We start from the raw sequence: 21,327 nt of genomic DNA on the forward strand, positions 1-21,327 counted from the left end.
ATTCCAATCTTACAAGAGGAACACTGGCAAGCTGTGCGTTAATACATTTTTATAAGTACATACTGTACTTACTTTATATCTATATGGTACTACCGTACTACGTTGTACAATTCAAAACTGCCCCGGATCCATTAAGTCCGAACGCCGTCTGACGCCTGTGTTCCAGTTGCGTCTTCTGTGTTTAGAAAATCGCGTATTGTATTTAATTCCTAATGAAATGTTCCTTTCCTGATGTTTGCATCCTGATGGGAAAAATGGTGTTCAGTTCTATAATCTGATACGAAATTGCTTTTGTTAAACTGTTGTTGTAGCACGTGACAAGTGTAAGATAGGTTGAGGATTCAGTTTACAGTTAATCTGCTGAGCAAGATGTGAAATGTAAAACGATATAAAGGGTTAGGTTTATTGAAAGTAAATCGGGATCTCTTCTGATTTGAAAGATCTTTTATGCTACCAGAAAGCCTGCTTAAAACCATGTTTAGCAAAACTGTTTTAAGGACGAACATATTTCATCATTTAAAACGTCCCTTGAGGCTTGAGGTGACGTTTTCACCTTAACCGTGTTGGCTTCCGGTGCTCGTAGTAAAGCAACGGTTTCCGATAAATACTCTATTCTATTTGTCGGATCGTCGGTCCCTAGTTTTCAGGTAAGAATCAAAAATGTCAATGCCGGGAATATTCGTAGAAGAGTATGTTTTAAAATTTATATGGCGTGGTGCTTCTTTCTTCGTAATATTATAGTACAATTAGTCTACCTCATCACTCTTTTTTATGAAGCATGACATAAAACGTTGACGGTGCCCGTGATTTCAGCACTCCCAGGTGACCTTTTATGCTTTCCGCAGGCTACAACCAAGATAATTTAAACTAAATGGGAATAAATTTTAATTTTTAGGTCTAACGAAAAGTGGCAGAAAGTGATGCAGGAAATAAGTATATGACATAACAAATTAGTATCAATTAACTTTCGAAATAAGAGAGAAGCCCGACCATTGTATTTGATAAGCAAATAGTGTGTGCATATTCTTTATTTGGATTGTGGACAGGGAAAGTTACTACGAGAATTTTCCAGAAAATGACAAACTGTTGGGAATATATATGTACGAGTACATGAATCATAATCCTGAATGAAGGCTGTCGTATCGCCAGGGGATTTTATTAACATACCCGATTGCATAATGGCTGCAGTCTAATTCTATTTTTGTACAGGTAACTGCTCCACTTTTCCCGTTTTCATGGTGCAAAATGGATCAGAATACCAGTGCAAATTTTTCCACAACCAACACAGCCAACAATGACACCACCCTGCAGTTCACATGGAGTTTTGTTCCGGCGATGGAAGCCGTGATTTTCCCGTGCGTGTTGATTTTTAACGGCTCCATTTTAGCGTTATTCCTCGTTACCCGGCGTTTCCAGATCCCGTTTAATATTTACCTGATCAATGTCATAACCTCCAACATTGTTTTCGCTCTATTGGATAATCCCTTGGACATCCTGAATTTCATCTCTTCGTATTGGTGGCTCGGTAACACTTGGTGTACCGTGTACCTTTACGCAATCAACGTATCCAGTGGAATCGTGATGCAGTCGCACATGCTCATCACCATCAATCGCATCTGGGCGGTCACTTTTCCCCATTCATACCGCCGCCATCATTCCGTGCGCAATGCTGCCGTGTTGGTCATCGCTGTCTGGCTATTGGTGCACGTTGTGTCGTTGCCCGGTCTCATCATGGATGCCACGTTGTACCGGTTGCCTATTGAAATAACGGGCTGTATAATAAACACAAATGAGATGCCGGTGTGGAGCATCATGTTGCAACTGATTATCTTTGCACTGCCCAATTTGTGCATCATTTTAGCCTATCCGTATTTGGTTTCCATGCGCCTTCGTCAGCGGAAAGTGAGGGCGGCGAATAGATCGCCCGCCACAACCAAATTCGGTGGCAGTGTGCATTTCAAAGCCAATCGCTACTATCACAGGGAAGCCTCAGCCTCAGCATCGGTCACGGTGACCAACAATAAAGCACCCGAAAGGTCACAAAGAAGGGACAATCGGGCGTTTGCCATCTTCACCGCACTTACTGTCAGCATTACCGCTTGCTGGACACCGCTGGATACGTACTATACGATTTCCTGTTTTATGGATCTGTCCACATACGTAAAAACGTTGGAGTTTTGTGAAATACTGTTTGTGCTGCAACCGGCTTTGGATCCTATCTTCTTTGCTGTTATAATTCCCGATGTGCGATCGCAGATCTTGCAGTGGTTTCGGTACCGATGGGCCTCCAAATAGCCCCAAATTCATTCTTAACTCTTGGAAACGCAGTTCAGTAACGCTTACCATTAATCGAATATTATGGGTACATACTATATAAAGCCACAAATAAAAAGTTAGCAAGTGCTATTTGCGGTCAGCAAACGGTTAAATATCTGTGTCGGTTAGTTTTAATTTTCTGGCAAGCCCGGTATGATTGTTGTGTGCATTTCACGTTTATTTCGACTTGTTGCAGCTGGTATTCCACAAAAAAATTTATGGCAAATCGAGATCTGTTGGTGATCATTGTACCGCAGTATCAAAGTTGAATGTTAAACTATGATTCTAATTTTGCTTCTTGTATATTTTGAACCGCACTCACAAGGTCAAAAGTGACTAGACGCTTAGGACACTGCTTTGAAAAATTGATGCGTCGTTTGCGAGGAGTAGAATAAAACACTGCCATACTTCCCAACTAATTCGATGAAGCAGTGCGCGTGTCTGCGGAGTGTCTAATTTACTTCACTCCCAAATTGCATGTTCTGAAGAAATAAGTACAGGGGTCAAGGATGGAATGATTAGTAATACAGGAGGATAGAGTTTACATTTTTAGTATGAGTCTCGTACTGCAATTGCCGAATGTCGGTATCACATCACAAAGATGTCACTATTTTCGCCCATCCTATTTGATTTCGCAGAGAAAAACTGCAATTCCGGAAATGCATGTCAGCAGACCGGAAGGCTTCTGCAAGATTAATACCTTTGATCAGTCGAAAATTCAATTTTTCGAAAACGATCTGCCGGAACCGCAGATAATCATAGTTCGATAAATACGTATTATCAGCTTCTGTTCTGATCATTAATCATGTGAAACATTAAGACACTTTTCCGGTCCCTGGTTCTTTAGCGGCACTTCAGTACGCAAACGATGACCGTACTCTCTAAGTTCATTTCTATCACAGCAGCCTACTTATCCTTTACTGTATCGGCAGTCACACTGGTTAGAATGGAAACTACGAGTACTTTGTATTATAAATGCAGGAAAACTACTAGATCTGCTGAAGGTCTGCGATTCATGAAGTACAAGGTACTTGTTCAAAAGCTATGTTACACAATGCAACAAATTTTGTTTTCTCCAACATTTATGAGATTACGACAAATTCCAGATATTACGCATTGTCCAGATATTTACATACAGTATTCAGCAGCTAGTGACTAAGACAACAAACTTATGTCACGGTATAAAAGAGATAAATCTCTTTTATACCGTGCTTATGTCATCAGTATTTTTTTGCTTAATTTGTTTAGAATTAGGTTTAAAAAGTTTCTTTCGCTCGGAATCAGTGCTTGAGAAGTAAGTGATCACTTTTTGCGGAATACATTGGCACCGACTACCAATTACGTGCCCTTACAAACATTGTTGAATCTGCAGCTGCCTGTCGACTGCTGTACATGTACAAAATGTATGTTAACATTAACACAAAGACCCGACAGAAAAATTTAAACTATCATAAAACAAGTAGTATTCTAAGTAGAAATTAATACTTCGTGACAATATTGTTGCAATCTGTTAAAAATTGGCGTAATTAATTGCAAAGAGTTTCGCCAACTATGCACGCGTACGCGAATGGCAGCTCTCGCAGTCCAACGTTGCTCGTTTTATATGTTCTTCTAAGATGCTGGCTGGCTGACATCAAATGACGTAAATTACTCTGTACGTACGGTAATAAACTGTTTCTGATACCCCTTTACTTATTTGATGCTCAGTTTTATAATTGGGCAGGAAATGAATAACTGTTGATGACCTTTATCCTATACTCGTGATAACTGTTTCTGTAGGTGAAATAGTTTGAAAATTCAGCTAACAATTTAGGGTTTTACACGTGATCTGAGGTAAAACAATATGAAGGATTAAATTTATTAGAATCAAAATTAATGAGAGAATCCCTCTTGGTTTGCAAAGTATTTATGCCGACGACGAAAAGCCATATCATTTGTGCTGAATAATTTCATCTTGATAACGCTTGTTCTCCTTGTGGCAAAAAGAACGGCTGTATAGACCAGAATAGTTTTTCAATTCGTGACTAACGTAATTTATTCCTTAGAGTGGCGATTCCCCTTTTGCAAGAATTTCACCAAGTTATAATTAGTGAAGTTATCAACAGATCGATCGGAAACAATGAATTATAGATTTTATTGGTCGCCACAATCTGATGTCTTTAATCTTGTAAGAATAACTGCTGGACTTTCCCTGTTTCCATGATTTCCAAAATGGACCACAACATAAGTGTAGCTGGCTTGCCAGCCAGCAACAGAACAACCCTTAACGACACCACGCTGCGATACACATGGAGTTTTGTTCCGGGAATAGAAGCCGTGATTTTCCCATGCGTGCTGATTTTCAACGGCTCCATTTTAGCGTTATTCCTCGTTACCCGGCGATTCCAGATCCCATTTAATATTTACCTGATCAATGTCATAACCTCCAACATCGTTTTCGCTCTACTGGAGAATCCTTTGGACATCCTTAATTCCATTTCTTCGTACTGGTGGCTCGGTAACACTTGGTGTACGGTGTATCTATACGCAATAAATGTATCCTGTGGAATTGTCATGCAGTCGCACATGCTGATGACCACCAATCGCATCTGGGCGGTGACCTTCCCCCATTCTTACCGGCAACACCACTCGGTGCGCAGCGCCGCCCTTTTGGTTATCGCTGTGTGGCTGTTAGTGCACATTGTGTCGTTGCCCGGCCTGATAATGGACGCCACGCTATACCGGTTGCCTATCGCGACAACTGGCTGTATAATAAACACAGTGGAGATGCCGGTGTGGAGCGTTATGATGCAACTAATAATTTTTACAGTGCCTAATTTGTGTATTATTGTAGCCTATCCTTATTTGATCTGTATGCGAGTTCGTCAGCGCAGAGTGATGGCACTGAGTAGATCTCAGAGAACAACAAGAACTGGCAGTGTTAAAAGTAATCGTTTCAAACACAGAGCGGCATCCACGTCACTATCCGCAGCAGTGCCCAATGCGCAAGGGCCGGTACGGTCACCAAAAAAGACGAACCGGGCATTTGCTATCTTCACGGCATTGACGATCAGCATGACTATTTGCTGGACACCTCTCGATACATACTATACTATTTCCTGTTTTATTGATCTGTCCACATACGAGAAAACATTGGAGTTTTGTGAAATATTGTTTGTGCTGCAACCGGCCTTGGATCCTATCTTTTTTGTTGTTGTAATACCCGAAATGCGATTGCCTATTATGGGCTGGTTTCCATACCGCTGAATATAAAATGAATGTCATTGTTTGTCTAGCATGGATTTAAGAATTTCAAAATTCGTATGATTCGCTCAATTCGCACCTTCTTATGGTTAGTAATTCGATTAGAAAGAAGACAAAGACTATTGACAGCGTGAAACTGCAAATGACGATTCGTACACAAAATTTCATATTGAACTACGCGTCTGTATATCTGTACTCTGCACTTAGTACATTAAATTGCCTGAACATCCAATAAATTTGGGGGGTGTAATAATTGTGTCAATTGTGGTAGCCGTAGCATGTTAATTTACCGACCTCCGTTTTGCTTCCCGACAGTTTGCTGACCGACATGTTTCTGTACCAGTTACGCCAAATAATTGTTTCTACAGCAGATCAAGCCATTAGTTAAAACTTAAAACTGATGCAGAATTTTAAAGTAGGTGTAAGGTATAACGAAAAATATTTTTGAGATTAGCTGCACTGCATAATTAATAATAATTAGTAGTTTACGTTTACTGCTTTCGAAAAGTTAATTTAACTTTTTATGTGTAAAGTGACATGCAACAAGTACAGTACTCATCAGCTTGAAGTAGCGTTTTCTTTTTCTTCTATTTAATTCGCTTACTAAATCGTCTCGATCCTCCCAATTAATGATGGTAGCCTTTGTATTTTAGAACAATCTCATGCTATCCAGTACCAACAGTATGATGTATGAGTACCACTCTGCTTGGCATATCTATATACGGGCACTTGCAATTAATTTAATTTTGACCGTTTTTATATACCGTAAACTGCAAAATCTTTGTACGAGTACTTTAGTTTCAACAGGGATAACGTTGCTTACCCTTTGGCATAAATGTGGTAGAAATTATCGCCCGGGTAATTACGAGTGCGTAAATAAACATCTCGCAGTTGAGCATATGCATCATACTGGCAGCGAATGAGCATCATACTGGCAGCGAATGACACATAGTTAGGTGTGATGAGCGGAAGGACGAGTTTATTTCGATCGAAAGTTCGCAATGACGGTCTACAGTCACACTCTACAGTAGATGTGCCGAAGGTCGGTACTTCAAAGTTGCAAATTAGGCGAATGTTTGCTCCGTAGAAAATCGTTGATAATGTGTGTTGTCTTTTATCGAGTGTATGACTAATTAAAGCATTGTTCAGTTTAAACACTGCAAGATGCATCTGCACTTGCAGTACTTTACTGTTATACGCAGTGGTCTGTTTTGAAGGAAAGAGCGAAACACTTGGTTGGTTTAAGACTTCAAGACCGTTCTTGGATTTCATGTTCGCGAGTTGTGTGCGTCTCGCTGTCTATCCTTTTTGCACCCATGAGTTGTTTATTTCTGCAATAGTAGTAGGACTGTTGCATGATTCTCTTCCGATATGGCTGCTCCAGACAGCCATTTTGTTGTTCTGCAGTTAATGAATTTGATCGATAGTGGTGCGCAAGGGAAGGTATATAAAGCCAAAAGAACCGACACGGATGTAATCATTGCTGTTAAATATGTCAACCTTGATCTCGAAAGCTCGAACCGGGAAAACCAGCTGGTAGCGCTTCGATCCAAGTTTGAGGATATTAAAAATCTGGATCATCCAAATGTAGTACGCCATATACATACGCAGACAAATGTGGTGGTTAGCCTCTACGAGCAGCCAACGTACCAAATTATTATGGAGTACTGCGAAGGTACGAGTACCGCATATCATGTATTTACTTTCGTTACGCTGTCAAGTTCAGTTACCTAACATCACATCAAGAATGCTTCTTATACAGTTATACGTACAGATACTCATGTGGTTGCTTTTATAAAATTGGCGCAAACCCCCATCGTGATATTTCTGGCTTTGTAAAATAAAAATTTCTAAAATGCTACGTGCCCCAAAATTTCATGGTGCGAAATGACTTTGAGCGTATAATTAAGTACAGACACTGTTTTGATTATTAGATTGTTCAGTTAAATTAGCCAATTAAAAATCAATTAAATCAAGCAGAGAAAACAACAGTTTAATAACTTTTAGGCAAAACGCTACATAATCTCGTGAAAGATTTCACGGTAACTCCACTACTCTTACAAAAATGGACCCGGCAGTTGGTCGACGCCATCACATACTTACACGAACAGTGCTGCGTCCACCGTGACATCAAAGGCGCCAACATTTTAACGACTTCGCTTGATGCCAACACGTGTGACTTGAAAATTGCCGATCTTGGAGATATTAAGCGTTTAATGAAGGAAGCCACGCAGACTAAAGAAGTGTCGCATGAAAAGGGCACCTGGGCGTTTATGTCACCGGAGATGATTAAAGGGGAGCAGACAGAGAACGAGCAGTGTGCCGACAGGATTAAACTCGGGCGACGAACGGATATCTGGAGTTTGGGATGTGTGATTATCGAAATGCTCAACGGTGCACTGCCGCAGTTTCACAATAAGAATGGAATACTGGTTGCCGGTGATATGGCGGTAATGTATTTCATCGGATCGGGAGGGTCGCCAACAGTTCCCGCAAAGCTACCGCAGAAGGTACATGATTTCATCACCAAATGTCTTAAGCGAAATCCGAATGAGCGACCTTTTGCTGCTGCTTTGAAGCAGCACGAATTCCTGACAAGCGCTCCGGAAGATGTTGCGACATGGATACTGCCACCGCGTTTAAAATGAATTGTTTATGGCCGGATACGAATGTTCATAAGCCCGTTCCGCTTGGTATCACATGTATGGTCAACCAAGTCCAAAGAAGGGGATATCCAATGCATCCCACGTAATTTTACATTTAAACGTCGTGTTACCCCTTTGCCTATTTTATGTATGTACCTTGTTACGTTTAAATCAGTCAAGCTTTTAAACTGTCAAGCTTGTCATTAATAATTTACCGGCGCTGCTAACTTGCAGCTAATTTTCCGTACTATGCAAAACTGGTGCGGCCATGGGCGACTGTGGCAAATCTGCACTGATTCTCGGCACGTGCATGAGTTACGAGTTATAAACCAGCTTAATACCGGAATGTGCGATATAAATAAACGCAAACAAAGGTTTCGTAAACTTTGCTGAACCGGAGAACCACGAAATGTTTGACCGACTGTCATTATAAGTTATAACTGGGAAATAGAACGGCACTATAAATCCTCACTTGGTACAGATAGTTCGTATTTTAGAGCTTTGAGTCATTCCAGTACTTTGTGTTAATCATTGAAGAAGCAGAAGTACCGGTAGTCATAAACTCATAATAGATGTGAGTTGACCAGTTCACCAATGCGATTACTACTACTACTTACTAGTACCAGAATGAATTCCAAGTCGCTTATCTGCATTGTTGATAATGCTTTACAGCAAGTTTGATGGGTTTTCAGGCTGCATATACCTCTTATAAATGTAGAATAATTAAACACTATTGCTACTGAAACCAGTGATTCCTTACGCTTACAGTAGCTAATTTCCGCTACCGTATACAGTACGTCGATTATCTTGACGTGCTTTGATATACGTTAGCTTTCGTATTGAGCTGTTTTTCAATTGTACACCATATTTAGCTAAGTTAACTCAGTATTCCACTCTATTACGCTTTCACTGAGGAAAACCCATCTATTACTGTAAAATGTTGGTTCGTAGAAGTATTATAATTGTACAAGAATGAACTCTCTTTGTGGACTTCGCTGTTCGTTAACTGCGACAATATGTTCTTAGCTCCAGGGTTCCTTGCCAAGCTTACTTCACCGTCTTAGCACAACTTCTATTATATGACAAGAAATGAAACGATAAATTAGCACACATGGCCAATCCCGATGATCATATTGTTTCTTTAGAATACATCCGTTTAGTCGCTAGTGGCGCACAGGGCACGGTGTTTGAAGCCAAAAAGATCGATTCTGGGGAACTTGTTGCTGTTAAGAATGTTTATCTTGATCCTGATCCAAAAAAGCGGGAAGTTCAGACGAAAGCTCTAAGAGCGCAGTTCGACATCATCAAAAACTTAAATCATGCTAATGTCGTGCGTCACATGCTTACTCAGACAGATTTGGTTAGACCTAATCGCCCACTAGCCTTCCAAATCATTATGGAATATTGCGAAGGTAATTATTTAAGAACGCCAACAGTTTTTGCTTATATGTGTTCAGACAGTGGTGTACATGTGATTAAAGTTTACGGTAGCACGTAATACTACTTTACACATTACGTAGCAAGCACGTTCGAATTGTACGCATGTAGTATGTATATGAAACCAAAGATCACGTTATCGAGTTAAATCGGATTACCCTCATTAAACGAGTTGTATTACCTAATTAACCTGTAACAATTTAACCGATACCATGCTACGTTGTGATGATGGGTACCTGAAATAAGGTCCGCGGTATAAATAAATCCGTTGTAGGTAAAACACTGCATAATCTCGTTCGAGAATTTCCGGTACCCCCGCTACTTCTGCAAAAGTGGACCCGGCAGCTAGTCGACGGCATTACGTACCTCCATGAACAACGCTGTGTTCATCGTGACCTTAAAGGAGCCAATATTGTAACGACCTCCAATGATCTTAACAGCTGCCATGTTAAGATTACCGATCTCGGTGATATCAAACGCCTGATGGCTGAAGCCACGCGAACTGGGGAATTGTCCCATGCAAAGGGCACCTTTGCCTTCATGTCACCGGAGATGATCAACGACAGGCAGATAGAAACGGAACCAGCGGGCGAGAAGGCTAAACTGGGACGACGAACGGATATCTGGAGTCTAGGCTGTGTGGTTATCGAAATGCTCAACGGTACACTGCCGCAGTTTTACAGACAGGGCGTGCTGATCACCGTTGACCTGGCGGTAATGCATTATGTGGCTAAGGGAGGATCCCCCACCATTCCTGCGGAACTACCAGGCAAATTATCTGATTTTATTGTCAGATGCCTTAAACATCATCCGAATGAGCGACCTTTTGGTGATGTTTTGAAGCAGCACGAATTTCTGACATCACCTGAAGAGGAGATTAAAAACTGGATTCTGCCAAAGCGATTACGTTGATGTCTGCCGATTGAGCGTCGGATGATTTATAACATGTTCAGGAAACTGCTCGATACAAAATCGTGGATAACATAATTCCGAACTATGATAAAACAACGTTTGCGTTTTCTCCGAGTACATAGGTGTTTTTAGTGTAAACAGCAGTTTGACCAGTGTCTATAAGGATATGCTGTAAGAAACGTCTACGACTCCACAGCAGAGTGCTCATTTAATAAAGTTTCAAAAACTTAACATTCGCATCACATGAAAGATTCAGTAAACCTTGGTTAGGAAGTGAAAATACAACCATCGTTTTCATACGCATTTTGCCACCTGTCACTAACATTAAATTTTATTTTAAGTAACAGACGAAATGCTATTGACAACAGATCTTACGATTCGTTCTCTATAACCCAAGAATTTCATCCAGCTGGTGAATTCTGCATCCACTGATCTTCCATACTGTTCGTACAGCAGGAAAAGAAAGGATGTTGAAGTAACTCACTGGCGGTAGGTCGATCATTTGGATCTCTAGCAAGACACTGCTCGATCATTTGCTTGAGGAGAGCTGGGATATCGCTGGGAATCGTGGGAAACCCTCCGCTACCGACAAAATATACAATCGCCAGTTCTCCCGTTATTGCCGTGACCTTATTGTCTTTATATTTAAGGAACTGCGGAATACTACGTGTGATCATCTGAATCAGCACGCATCCCAGACTCCATATATCACTTCGACGTCCGAGTTTCTTCGTTTCCCCAACGGGCTCGATTTCGACCTCGGAACCGGTTATCATTTCCGGTGACATGAATGCAAATGAGCTGGCTTTGTTGGTAATGTCACCGCAGTACATGGAAGTTGTTGTACTCGACAATAATTGTTTGAGATTTACAAGGCCCCCAATTTTTAAGCAGCAACAGTTTACATCGGGCGAGGAGAGAAAAATGTGGTCACCCTTGAGATCCTTGTGAGCACAGCGGCGTTCGTGAAGATAAGCCAGGCCATCAGCCAATTGCCTAGCCCATTTTTGTAATAACCGTGCAGCGATGGGGGAGATTTTTAAAAGGTCATGGAGCGTGCCACCTAAAGGGAAACATTAGTCAATCAAAAATAAAAATATTTATAATTGTATTAGTCACTTCTTATTCTTTATGCTGAGTTAACTGTACCTGAACAATATTCCATTACGATCTGGAACTGTGGAATCCGATAAAATTGGCTGTCCAGGGTGTTAAAGCGATGGGTCACTGAGGCCTTGATGATACCGATATCGTGATGAAAGTGCCGAACAACATTAACGTGATCAAAAGGTAAGATCTTTTTCATCACCCGTGCTATCCGGTCTATATCGCGTTGTCGTTTGCTTTCGTCATAATCCAGATAAGGTATTTTCACGGCTATTGAGTCCTTGCTGTTATACCATTTGCCAAGAAAGAGTTTTGCATGGGAACTTTCTTTCAGCACAGAGGTGATATCCCCAATAAGAGGAGTTTGATTGGCGGTAAATGTTGAATCTGCCATACTAGTTTTTATGTTCAAAACCGAAACAATAACTAACAGCGGCGTGAAACTGCACGCAATCTTTCACACTGCACGCAACTTTCTTGTAGACGCGAAATCCAGTTTGTAAATTTTTAGCAAGTCGGTTGTGCTTATATCGCTTATTTCTGCTTGCACCCACGGCAAAATTCCGGGAAGTGTCATACAATCAGTAAGGATGCGGTAAAAATTTAATGATATCTCCTCGTCATAGATGACGTCATTTAGATTTTAGCCTATCGGGAAGCGATCAGCTGTCGTTATGAATTATAATGATGCCATGCGATCGTAGTATGTATGAGCAATGCCAACACTCATGTCCTTGTTGATATGATGTTGTATGAGTTACCTCGTCCGTATACGCATTGTGCTCTCGGCTGACTGAGTCATGCATGCTGTTTATCGCGGTTAAACTGTGCGCCCGATATAATCATGACTGTAAACTTATTCTGATGATACAAATTTGTACTATGCATACGTACTACAGTATTTTGTACTTTGCATTGTACAATGTCATGTTATCAAAACAGAAGTACAAATAGATATTACAGAAATGTATTCGGTGGTTCTTTTCCTATGATGCCAGTCAACTGCAATACCCGGTCAAAAGCGCGCAGTGTAATGTAATGCAAACCATTACCATTAGCATTTATTGCAGTTCTTTGTCCCAACAGAGAGGATGGCAGTGCAGGCAAAATCGATTTCGCACCGCCATCTTTTCTGTTGTGGCAAAAAATGCACGCGATAAAGCCATGTGAATCCATAATTTATATGCTGGCACTGGAAAAGAAAGTTTACCAAAAGCAGAATCAAATTTTGCGATGGCATCTCCATTCCTTATTACTGATGCATAGTGTAAACTGTAAACTGTGTAATTACAAAGAAAAACGGCAAGATTGCCTACTGTCACCATAGCTACATACAGGAACATATCTCTAGGATTTCGATACCCACTAAAATCAGTTTCTTCAGACTCACTCTTTGTGAAATGGCCACCTACAGTACGTCAATGGGTGATGATCGTTCAAAGTGGTCATTCAAAGCAGACCGCCTCTTCAGCATGTACTACTATTGAACACCAAGCTGATAAAAGACCGTGCTGTATGCTGCACTTCCGGTAAAGGTCACGCGTGACATTCAAATTGGCTTCCTTTTCTCTTGAGAGGAAGTTACCCGTTGCGAATGGATCGTTTACATCGTTCGCACACATGCCTCAAGTTGTATCCATGCCAATAAATTTTAAAAAATCTGGTTTTTAGATTGATTGTTTTATCTGAATTTGCGTCGGCACACTGCACAGTGCTTCTACACGTACTTCTACACACATTATGCAACTGGCAGCTATAGAAGCCAGTTTTCAATTTTTAAGCGCAACTGATGTCACCATGAGCAATTGATACAGATATTACAGGGCAGTGATCACATACGCAGTAAAACTGAAATTCAGCACGTGTTACGCATTTATGTTAGAGCTCATAACGTGTTCAACCGTTTGCTGGCCCGGTAAACAGTAAATGCCATAAGATACTTACAGTACATATGATTAGACACATAACTATCACAAGATAAGATACTTGATTATCCACCTTGGTAATATGTACGACTTACGAGCATATCATATTGCCTCACTGCGTTGCTAGCTCTTGTCTGTCGTTATACCGCCCGGGGTTCAAAACTACGGGTACATATAGCACTATCTTGCTAGAAATTTCTCAGTTTTTAAGAATCAACTGGTTAATTAGAAAACGAACGTGAAATTAAATTTCAAGATGACCGGTGCGCTTTTTCATAAATACATTGTGCGTCAGAGGGATACGCGGATTTACAAGGCTGTACGGCTTGATACTAATGAGGTTGTTGCAGAACAAATCGTGCGCCTTCATCTTTGCGAACTAACTAGGGTTGAACAGATCCAACGGCTGGGGAAGAGTGCGGATCCTTTGCTACATTTTCGGCATCCAAACGTAGTGCGATATTTTCATCCTCAGCCAGTTTTCCCTGCAGGGAGGAATGAAATATCGGATCCTTATGGGATTCTGCTCAGGTACAAGAAGCATGAAAAAGCTAATAATACAGCACTTCTGCCCGTGTTGTGCAAGCCGCAAGGTAAAGAAAAAAAAGAATATTTACTAGGGTAGAGCGGTGCGTTATGGTCCGATAGCGCTGGCAGGCCATGCCAAACTGGACATGCATATGCCGTGCGTAAAAGTAATTGCAAAACGATGTTTCCATAAAAGCAGGTTCTGAGTTTTTGTTTTTCTTAATTTCCTAAAGGTTTCTTATGTTATTTTTTTGTTTTCTGATGTTCTCTTTTCTCAGTCTTTTGTAATAGACTATTTGTTTGATAGACGATATGTCGGAACGGCCTCGCGGCGAGATAAAGTGACGGCAAATCGTCCGTGACCAAATGGCCTGCGACTGGTTGTTCTCGGAAATGTCGCGGTGCTTACTTGAAATACTATTCAAGATTATGCCTTTTGCTGCATACATAGTATCCTCCTGATTCCAAAATAAACTTGTACTAAACAAAATGATCAAATCTGTGACCTTTTGTAGATTATTCTTAAGAACAAGCGAATACAATAAATATACTTTCATTTTGCAATATTGTGCCGTAATTAAAATAAGAACGATTCTCCTTTCAAAAGGTTTACGACTATACGTCGTGCCACATAGCATTAAACATATAACTGCGATAAGCATTAACCTGTGACCTTTTGTAACGACGATGACGACCGAGAATGCATAAACTGCAATGTGACGTTGTTATTTTGTAGTTTTACGCTTATTGACGTTTGTACTCACTTAGGTGGAACGCTACATGATTACACGGCGAAAGCTCCCGTAACGCGACCACTGTTGGTAAACTGGACGCGCCAGCTGCTCGACGGCCTGGCTTATCTGCATGAACATCGTTACATCCACCATCAAATCAACAGCACGCATGTACTACTGTCCTCAGCGGATATCACAAGCTGTTATTTGAAAATTGGCGGCTTGATTCATGCGAATAGGGCCCTTTCTTACGACGGTCTTTCGATGGATCCAGACTTTGGAATAACCACACGCTTCAAGGCTCCGGAGGAGATCATGGGGAGAGGTGACGAAGTGGAAGAAAGTGTGGCACAAAAGACGGACATTTGGAGTCTAGGATGCGTGATCATTGAAATGGTTACCGGGAGTATGCCAAAATTTTACAAATCCACTGACGCCGGTGCATTAACTGAAATCACTGAAGATCTGGCAGTGATGTATTTTATCGGAAGTAACGGCTGCCCCACGGTCCCGAGTGAACTATCCGCAGAATGTAAACATTTCATAAATCAGTGCCTAAAGAAAAAGGCTGCACATAGGCCAAGCGCAGAAGAACTAAAAGATCACCCCTTTTTGTTACCTAGTAAAATAAAAAAAGGGAAATTTCGTTCGACGGCAGGCACTTTTTTGGCGTGCTTTAGACATCGTCGATAAAAGCTTTCATGAATGCTTTATGGCCATCGTACCTCAAATATGTGGGTAAATTTCTGCCTTTGCGCAGGCCACTGTGATATCTCCTAAATAACTTGTTATGATTCAAACTGTTTGAAAATTACAAAAATTATTCAACCTTTTTATTGTTAAATTAGAAAATTTCACGAATTCTTGTCCACAGCTAGCCAATGCATGCGATACGAACGTTGCCAAAAATCGCCAGTACTTCACCTGTGACTGTGTGTATGGGTATTACGTCACCAGTTAGCGCAATTTTTTCATTTGCGGTACAAGAATACAGCTCGATCAACACATCATCATCACAGACGACAAGTAGATAATGTGTTTCATTCGCTCGTTAACCTACTCGTAGCTGTCAAACTGCAGCGTACAAATCATAAAAAATAAAGCAGTGTGCAGATCAATTTCTTTGTGCATTGTTTCTTTGTGGCATCGTCCACTGGTCAGCCTCCCTTTCCAATAAAAACGCATCGCCTTGTAAATCTGGTGCATACGGGCGCTCCCGGACACTTCGTATCAAACAGCGCTCAACGAATCTACGCATCGGTTCCGGCAAACCATTCGGAATACGCGGCATCCCTCCTAATTTCCCCACGAAATACATGATTGCTGTTCCGCTTGTAAGCTGCACTTCTTTCCCCTGAGGAAGGACTTTGTAAAAGTACGGCGCATGCCCCGTGATCATCTGAATCACCACACAGCCTAAACTCCATACATCGGTCCGCCGTCCAACCAGAGCCGGGTTACCGGTGATCATCTCCGGCGACATGAACTCGTACGTGCCTTTTTCACAAGAGATCTCACTGCTGTCGGTAAACTGCGCCACGATACGCTTCACGTTACCCAGATCACCGATCTTCAGATCACAGTTGTGAGCGTCCGGTGTGGAGAGGAAAATGTTCTCGCTCTTGATGTCGCGATGGACGCATTGCTGCTTGTGGAGATAGGTCAATCCGCTGACCAGCTGCTGTGTCCACTTTTGTATTAATGATGCGGACATGATATTGTCGCGGGCATACGAATGCAACGTTCCACCTAGAAAATGCAGTGGATTGTGGACTGCTTTTTGCGCGGTGCCTCGAATTTTTATTACTGCATTATTGCATATCGTCACTGATGATTGCTTAATCGCATTTACCAAAAATATTCACAATTATTCATAAATTATTGCACACATTAACAGCATTGCTGTTGGTCAACACTGTGCAAAGCATTAATGTTTAATTTTTTTCGAACATCAAATCTGAAACACAACAAATTGACTACCGTAAGCATTGTAAATGTTTCGGGCGCACAGCAAACAACTATGCGCCGAATCTGTCGAGCGTACTGAAGGAATTGGTAGAACAACCCTTTTACAATTTAATTTGGCTGCAAGCAGTGCAAACCGTCCACCTAAAGCGAAATCTGCTATTCTACCTGAGCAATATTCCATTAAGATTTGGTATTGTGGCATGGACGTTTGTTCTCCGTTTCTTTGCTCGGGCAGCTGCCTCGTAATTACCGTTTGGTGATGCAAATGCCGTACAACGTTCACGTGTTTCAGGTGCAGAAATGGCTCGAGACGTTGCGTCAGCTCCCAAATCTCTTGCGCTCTCATATCCGCATTGTCATCCAGGAATGGTATTTTTATGGCGATCACTTCGTCAGTATCGGTTCTACGCGCTCTGTACACAATAGCCTGAGCACCATGGCCGGCTGGATTCTGTAATAGTTCAACAGGGATCACGTCGGTGCTCCTTTCTACCTGATTGCACTCCATACCAGCATGCAAACGAATTTTGCAGTCAAGCAAACCAAAAACAATCCGGTTTTACGGTTTACTTACAGCAGCATACGTTACCCATTATCGCTTGCACTAACGCAGGAGTATATCTACAATATATGTACACTGAATACAGTACAATAATAATTTCACACACACCAAATCACTTACAAGTTACAGGCTACAGAGTACAGCGCTCGCCGTTAATATTACGTGATCGCGTGTTGCGACTTGCGAACATGTGTTGAAGGTTGTTTTTACGATAATACGGTGGGAGACGATGAGTCATCGTAGGTTAAACATAGCGCAAGCGTTTTAGTAATCCAGTTCCGGAATAGAACTATAACGTCCGAACGGATACGCGTACAGTACTTACTTCATAAAATAACGCGTGTATTAATATGCCGATAAGAACATTAACATTATCGCAAGCTGATAATACGAGTATTGTTATGACTTTTAGTCTTTGCCATGGTATAGACATAATCATATTATTTATACCGTTTAGATATCGTGTTCCGTTATCCTGCTCGAAATTCGGATCGGATAAGATCGGGTGTACGATCCAATGTTCCAATCCGTTGCCCATATTCTATAATTAATCTGCAACATATGCATAATGATAAAACGGTTATGTGTAATTAAATTTTTGTCTAACGTCTATGCGTACGATCGAGTATTACGCATGCTAATAATGGGACGTACTTGCGGGTATCAAATAGAAATACCTATACAGATATGTCGGCTATTAATACTGCATATTAAGGCTTGTATTTATATACTTTGCATTGAACATTCGTAATTTGTTGATCACTAATCAAATCGTCTTTTTATAATATTTATATCATTGAGCAGATAGCCGTCGAAAAGATTAATGTTAGGCGTCGGATCGTCGACTGTATGGCCGGTACACTGTATAGACAATTGTGATACAGTATTCTTACTCGTTAATGTCAGAAAGTTCAAGACGCAAAATTAATATACAGAAACATAGGCATACTGTTTACGGCATTACAAGTGTTATCGACATAATGATATTAATAGAATGCAAGTGAAATATCGAAAGTTAAGTCATGATCAGTGCTTATAATTTATACACAATAGTGTGGAATAAACTTTTATGGTCCGTATTTGGCTGTTTTTGTAAAATCCGTCATTAGATCGTATCATTCTAACCATGCACGCCCAATCCAAGAGCGCAGAATACAGTAATAAACTCTTTATCATGGCATCTAACATTATATTACACGTACGGACCGGTACGGTAACCCTTTATGTACTCGTAGCTCGGTTAATCTCATAATAATTATAAAATGATAAGATAATTTCTGACTTCATTGCAGCCATATGTAGCAAAAATTACGGCCAGATTATTATTCATCAGAGTAATGAGTCATCAACCTATTGTATCATAACTAGAGCCCCCGAACAGTAACAAATTTTTGTACGGCTACGTACGGTTTCCGCTTACGGCTCCTACGGCTACGGTACGGTTACGGCAGAAATAACTGGATTCACCGTACGGTATACCGCATACGGCAGTACCGTATACGGCAAGCCCATTGTGAAACCGTGTTTTTGGCTTACGGTTACGTACGGCACTTTCGTTACCGTACCAATTTTCGCTACGGTTACGTACTGTTGTGCCGTACAGTATGCCGTATACGGCAGTACAGTATACTGTTTGGGGGCTCTAATCATAACCGTCTCTTCATCAGACGGTATAGGACTATATAAATTCAATAATTATACGATGCTCGGATGCTGTAAATGTCGGCGATTTTCTTCACAACGTTAAAAATTCCAAACTTGTTCTTTGCGTTATTTAAGTATACTGAAGGCTCCAATAACGCCGTGTTGTGCATACAACACGCACAGTTACAGTTTACAATACACGGTTTCATTGAGTTTGCTCGTCTGCTGTAGCACGTGTGTGTCAGCTAACAGATAAAATTTAATTCAGGCCGGCTCGCGCCGGGAAATACGGGCTCTTCAACAAAACATTGCGAAAATAATGTTTTCGTTTCGCGCAATATCCCCTCTTGCTAATCCGCTGGGCAACGGAGGCAATGCCAGTGTCTACAGAGCCCAACGGACGGATATCAGAAATGGCAGCGATATTGCGGTGAAAATTATTCTCTTTCACGGATCAGATGAGCAGCAGAAAAATATTGATGAAATTAATCTTCTTACCGAAAAACTGGAACCGATCCTGGCATTGCGCCACCCGAATCTGGTTCATCATATCTTCCATCAAAGGATGCTGCAAAAAAACCAGTTTACAAAATGTGGATTGCCTACGGAGCTGCACTGCCCGCAGTATCAAATATTTATGGAATACTGCGCAGGTATAATTTTAAGTAAACAATGTTGCACAAAAATACACTGCAGAATATAAATAACTCGTGCAGGTATATTATATAGAATATGCTGACAGAGTACTATACTTGGCAGAATTATTTTGATAGGTAGCTCTATACAATACGTCATGCTTTTAGCTTTCATAAGCGAAATAATTCATCAGCAAAACTATTTCAATATAAAGCAATAAAAATTAGGCTTTAGACTTTAGTTCTGCAATTACTTTTAAGGTGTTTTCTGGCTGCAGTAATAACTTATTAGTCTTAATTTTAACATAATTAGATCCGTAACACATTTATGTCACGAAATTTTTCACATAGATACAGTATGCCGAACAATATTTTTAGTTATTGTTAATAACTTTTAGCTTTAATTTTAAGTACGAGTATGCTCTAATAATTTTTACTATTTTCAGTGTGCTGCTGTTGCCATTGCATTATATATTGCACTTGTACAGATCTAGAAGTACCGCTAAATGTGATGCTATAAATATTTAAATTGTGCATCCTTCAGCGCTATTCGTGATTAAATTTTGTGATTTTTCTTGACTAGGTGGAACCTTACACGACTACGTCAAAATCAATCACCTCACGGCTCCCCAGCTTCAGAACTGGACACGACAGTTAGTCAATGGTTTGACATACCTCCACGAGCAACAGTGCGTCCATCGCGACATCAAAGGTGACAACATCTTCCTGACCAGCGCCGAACCCAACAGCTGCCTTAAAATCGGTGACCTGGGTGACATCAAACAGCTGGTGCAGAGTCTCACCGCCCGCAGAGAGGTCTCCCACGACAAGGGCACTTTCGCTTTTATGTCACCGGAAATGATCCTCGGGGAGCAGAATGATGATAGCTGTATTGTGGGGCGGCGCACGGATATCTGGAGTTTGGGATGCGTGGTCATCCAGATGATCACCGGACATGCTCCGCGCTTTTATAAGCCGGTGGTAAAAGGGAACGGTTATGTGGCGATTAAGGAACAACTGGCGATTATGTACTTTGTCGGTAAAGGTGGATCGCCGGCGATTCCGTCTGACCTACCGGAACCGATAATGGATTTTCTGCACAAATGTTTCCTGCGCAAGTCCACGGATCGACCGTATGCCCCCGATCTGAAGAAGCATCCGTTCTTAACAGCGGATGACGTTGACCACTGGACACTACCGATAAGACCGGATGTTAATGAAGGGTTGCGGTGATTTTGCAATGACTTCAGCTTATACTGCGCCAGACAAACTAAGTACTGTGATAAATGTACAAGTATCGTTTTTGTAAGTACTGACAACTATTCTAGCTAAGAGAGATGTAACCTTTAAAGTGTCCGCAGTAGTCGTCTTTCATCAGGAGCGTGTGCATTTTGCTTCCTATCCAGTTTCTGTCTTTCGTAAGTGCCGACTCCATGGAATTTTGTTACCGGGGAGTGGGTCCGAAACGCCAGCGCTCATACACTGCAGAGGCATGAATGTCAATTTGGCTCGCGATTTTCGCTACTATCTTATTACTTGCAAGAACTTGCTACAATTTTGAACACACAGAGCAAAAATTCTTTATGTTTATGTTTATTTAGTCGGCATAATATCTTCGACAAATCGTGCTCACCTTTCATCGCTTGATCGCTTTCCACTTCGCGCATATTC

At 41.1% G+C, this 21,327-nt stretch overlaps 8 protein-coding genes across 11 annotated transcripts; 6 read left to right on the forward strand and 2 right to left on the reverse strand.

The window, feature by feature from the left end:
• The first annotated feature begins 1,245 nt into the window (after positions 1–1,245).
• On the forward strand, positions 1,246–2,295 carry LOC129585420 (alpha-2B adrenergic receptor-like). Its single transcript, XM_055478085.1, has one exon. The coding sequence runs from the start codon at positions 1,246–1,248 to the stop codon at positions 2,293–2,295; it is 1,050 nt and encodes a 349-aa protein (XP_055334060.1).
• A 2,232-nt stretch (positions 2,296–4,527) lies between these two features.
• Positions 4,528–5,602, forward strand: LOC129585421 (alpha-2B adrenergic receptor-like). The gene is made up of 2 exons (XM_055478086.1): positions 4,528–5,167; positions 5,592–5,602. Exons 1-2 carry the CDS (start codon positions 4,528–4,530, stop codon positions 5,600–5,602), a joined length of 651 nt encoding a protein of 216 aa, XP_055334061.1.
• Positions 5,603–6,599: 997 nt separating this feature from the next.
• On the forward strand, positions 6,600–8,581 carry LOC129585148 (uncharacterized). The gene is made up of 2 exons (XM_055477728.1): positions 6,600–7,234; positions 7,567–8,581. Exons 1-2 carry the CDS (start codon positions 6,931–6,933, stop codon positions 8,205–8,207), a joined length of 945 nt encoding a protein of 314 aa, XP_055333703.1. The 5' UTR covers positions 6,600–6,930; the 3' UTR covers positions 8,208–8,581.
• A 401-nt stretch (positions 8,582–8,982) lies between these two features.
• Positions 8,983–10,778, forward strand: LOC129585149 (uncharacterized). Its single transcript, XM_055477729.1, has 2 exons — positions 8,983–9,616; positions 9,916–10,778. Exons 1-2 carry the CDS (start codon positions 9,316–9,318, stop codon positions 10,551–10,553), a joined length of 939 nt encoding a protein of 312 aa, XP_055333704.1. The 5' UTR covers positions 8,983–9,315; the 3' UTR covers positions 10,554–10,778.
• LOC129585146 (uncharacterized) lies at positions 10,590–12,144 on the reverse strand. The gene is made up of 2 exons (XM_055477727.1): positions 11,703–12,144; positions 10,590–11,616 (listed from the first exon to the last, which is right to left on the reverse strand). The coding sequence occupies exons 1-2, from the start codon at positions 12,052–12,054 to the stop codon at positions 10,955–10,957; spliced, it is 1,014 nt and encodes a 337-aa protein (XP_055333702.1). The 5' UTR covers positions 12,055–12,144; the 3' UTR covers positions 10,590–10,954.
• Positions 12,145–13,740: 1,596 nt separating this feature from the next.
• LOC129585238 (uncharacterized) lies at positions 13,741–15,757 on the forward strand. 2 transcript variants are annotated; one of them, XM_055477846.1, is made up of 3 exons: positions 13,741–13,904; positions 13,973–14,116; positions 14,882–15,757. In XM_055477846.1, the coding sequence occupies exons 2-3, from the start codon at positions 14,083–14,085 to the stop codon at positions 15,538–15,540; spliced, it is 693 nt and encodes a 230-aa protein (XP_055333821.1). In that variant the 5' UTR covers positions 13,741–13,904; positions 13,973–14,082; the 3' UTR covers positions 15,541–15,757. The 2 variants fall into 2 exon arrangements, 1 of the variants encoding a protein (XP_055333821.1); XR_008689997.1 differs by lacking the exon at positions 14,882–15,757 and adding an exon at positions 14,421–14,474 and having other exon boundaries at positions 13,741–14,116.
• LOC129585237 (uncharacterized) lies at positions 15,734–18,400 on the reverse strand. 3 transcript variants are annotated; one of them, XM_055477845.1, is made up of 5 exons: positions 18,271–18,400; positions 17,828–17,929; positions 17,390–17,436; positions 16,981–17,266; positions 15,734–16,596 (listed from the first exon to the last, which is right to left on the reverse strand). In XM_055477845.1, the coding sequence occupies exons 4-5, from the start codon at positions 17,159–17,161 to the stop codon at positions 15,962–15,964; spliced, it is 816 nt and encodes a 271-aa protein (XP_055333820.1). In that variant the 5' UTR covers positions 17,162–17,266; positions 17,390–17,436; positions 17,828–17,929; positions 18,271–18,400; the 3' UTR covers positions 15,734–15,961. The 3 variants fall into 3 exon arrangements, with proteins under 3 accessions (XP_055333820.1, XP_055333819.1, XP_055333818.1); XM_055477843.1 differs by adding an exon at positions 17,498–17,666 and having other exon boundaries at positions 15,735–16,596; positions 16,981–17,436; XM_055477844.1 differs by lacking the exons at positions 17,828–17,929; positions 18,271–18,400 and adding an exon at positions 17,498–17,655.
• Positions 18,401–19,049: 649 nt separating this feature from the next.
• LOC129585182 (uncharacterized) lies at positions 19,050–21,284 on the forward strand. The gene is made up of 2 exons (XM_055477772.1): positions 19,050–19,674; positions 20,240–21,284. The coding sequence occupies exons 1-2, from the start codon at positions 19,341–19,343 to the stop codon at positions 20,887–20,889; spliced, it is 984 nt and encodes a 327-aa protein (XP_055333747.1). The 5' UTR covers positions 19,050–19,340; the 3' UTR covers positions 20,890–21,284.
• The last annotated feature ends 43 nt before the right edge of the window (positions 21,285–21,327 follow it).

The sequence above is a fragment of the Paramacrobiotus metropolitanus genome, unplaced genomic scaffold (assembly GCF_019649055.1).
Source record: "Paramacrobiotus metropolitanus isolate TYO unplaced genomic scaffold, Prichtersi_v1.0 Parri_scaffold0000016, whole genome shotgun sequence".
Taxonomy (NCBI): Eukaryota; Metazoa; Tardigrada; class Eutardigrada; order Parachela; family Macrobiotidae; genus Paramacrobiotus; species Paramacrobiotus metropolitanus.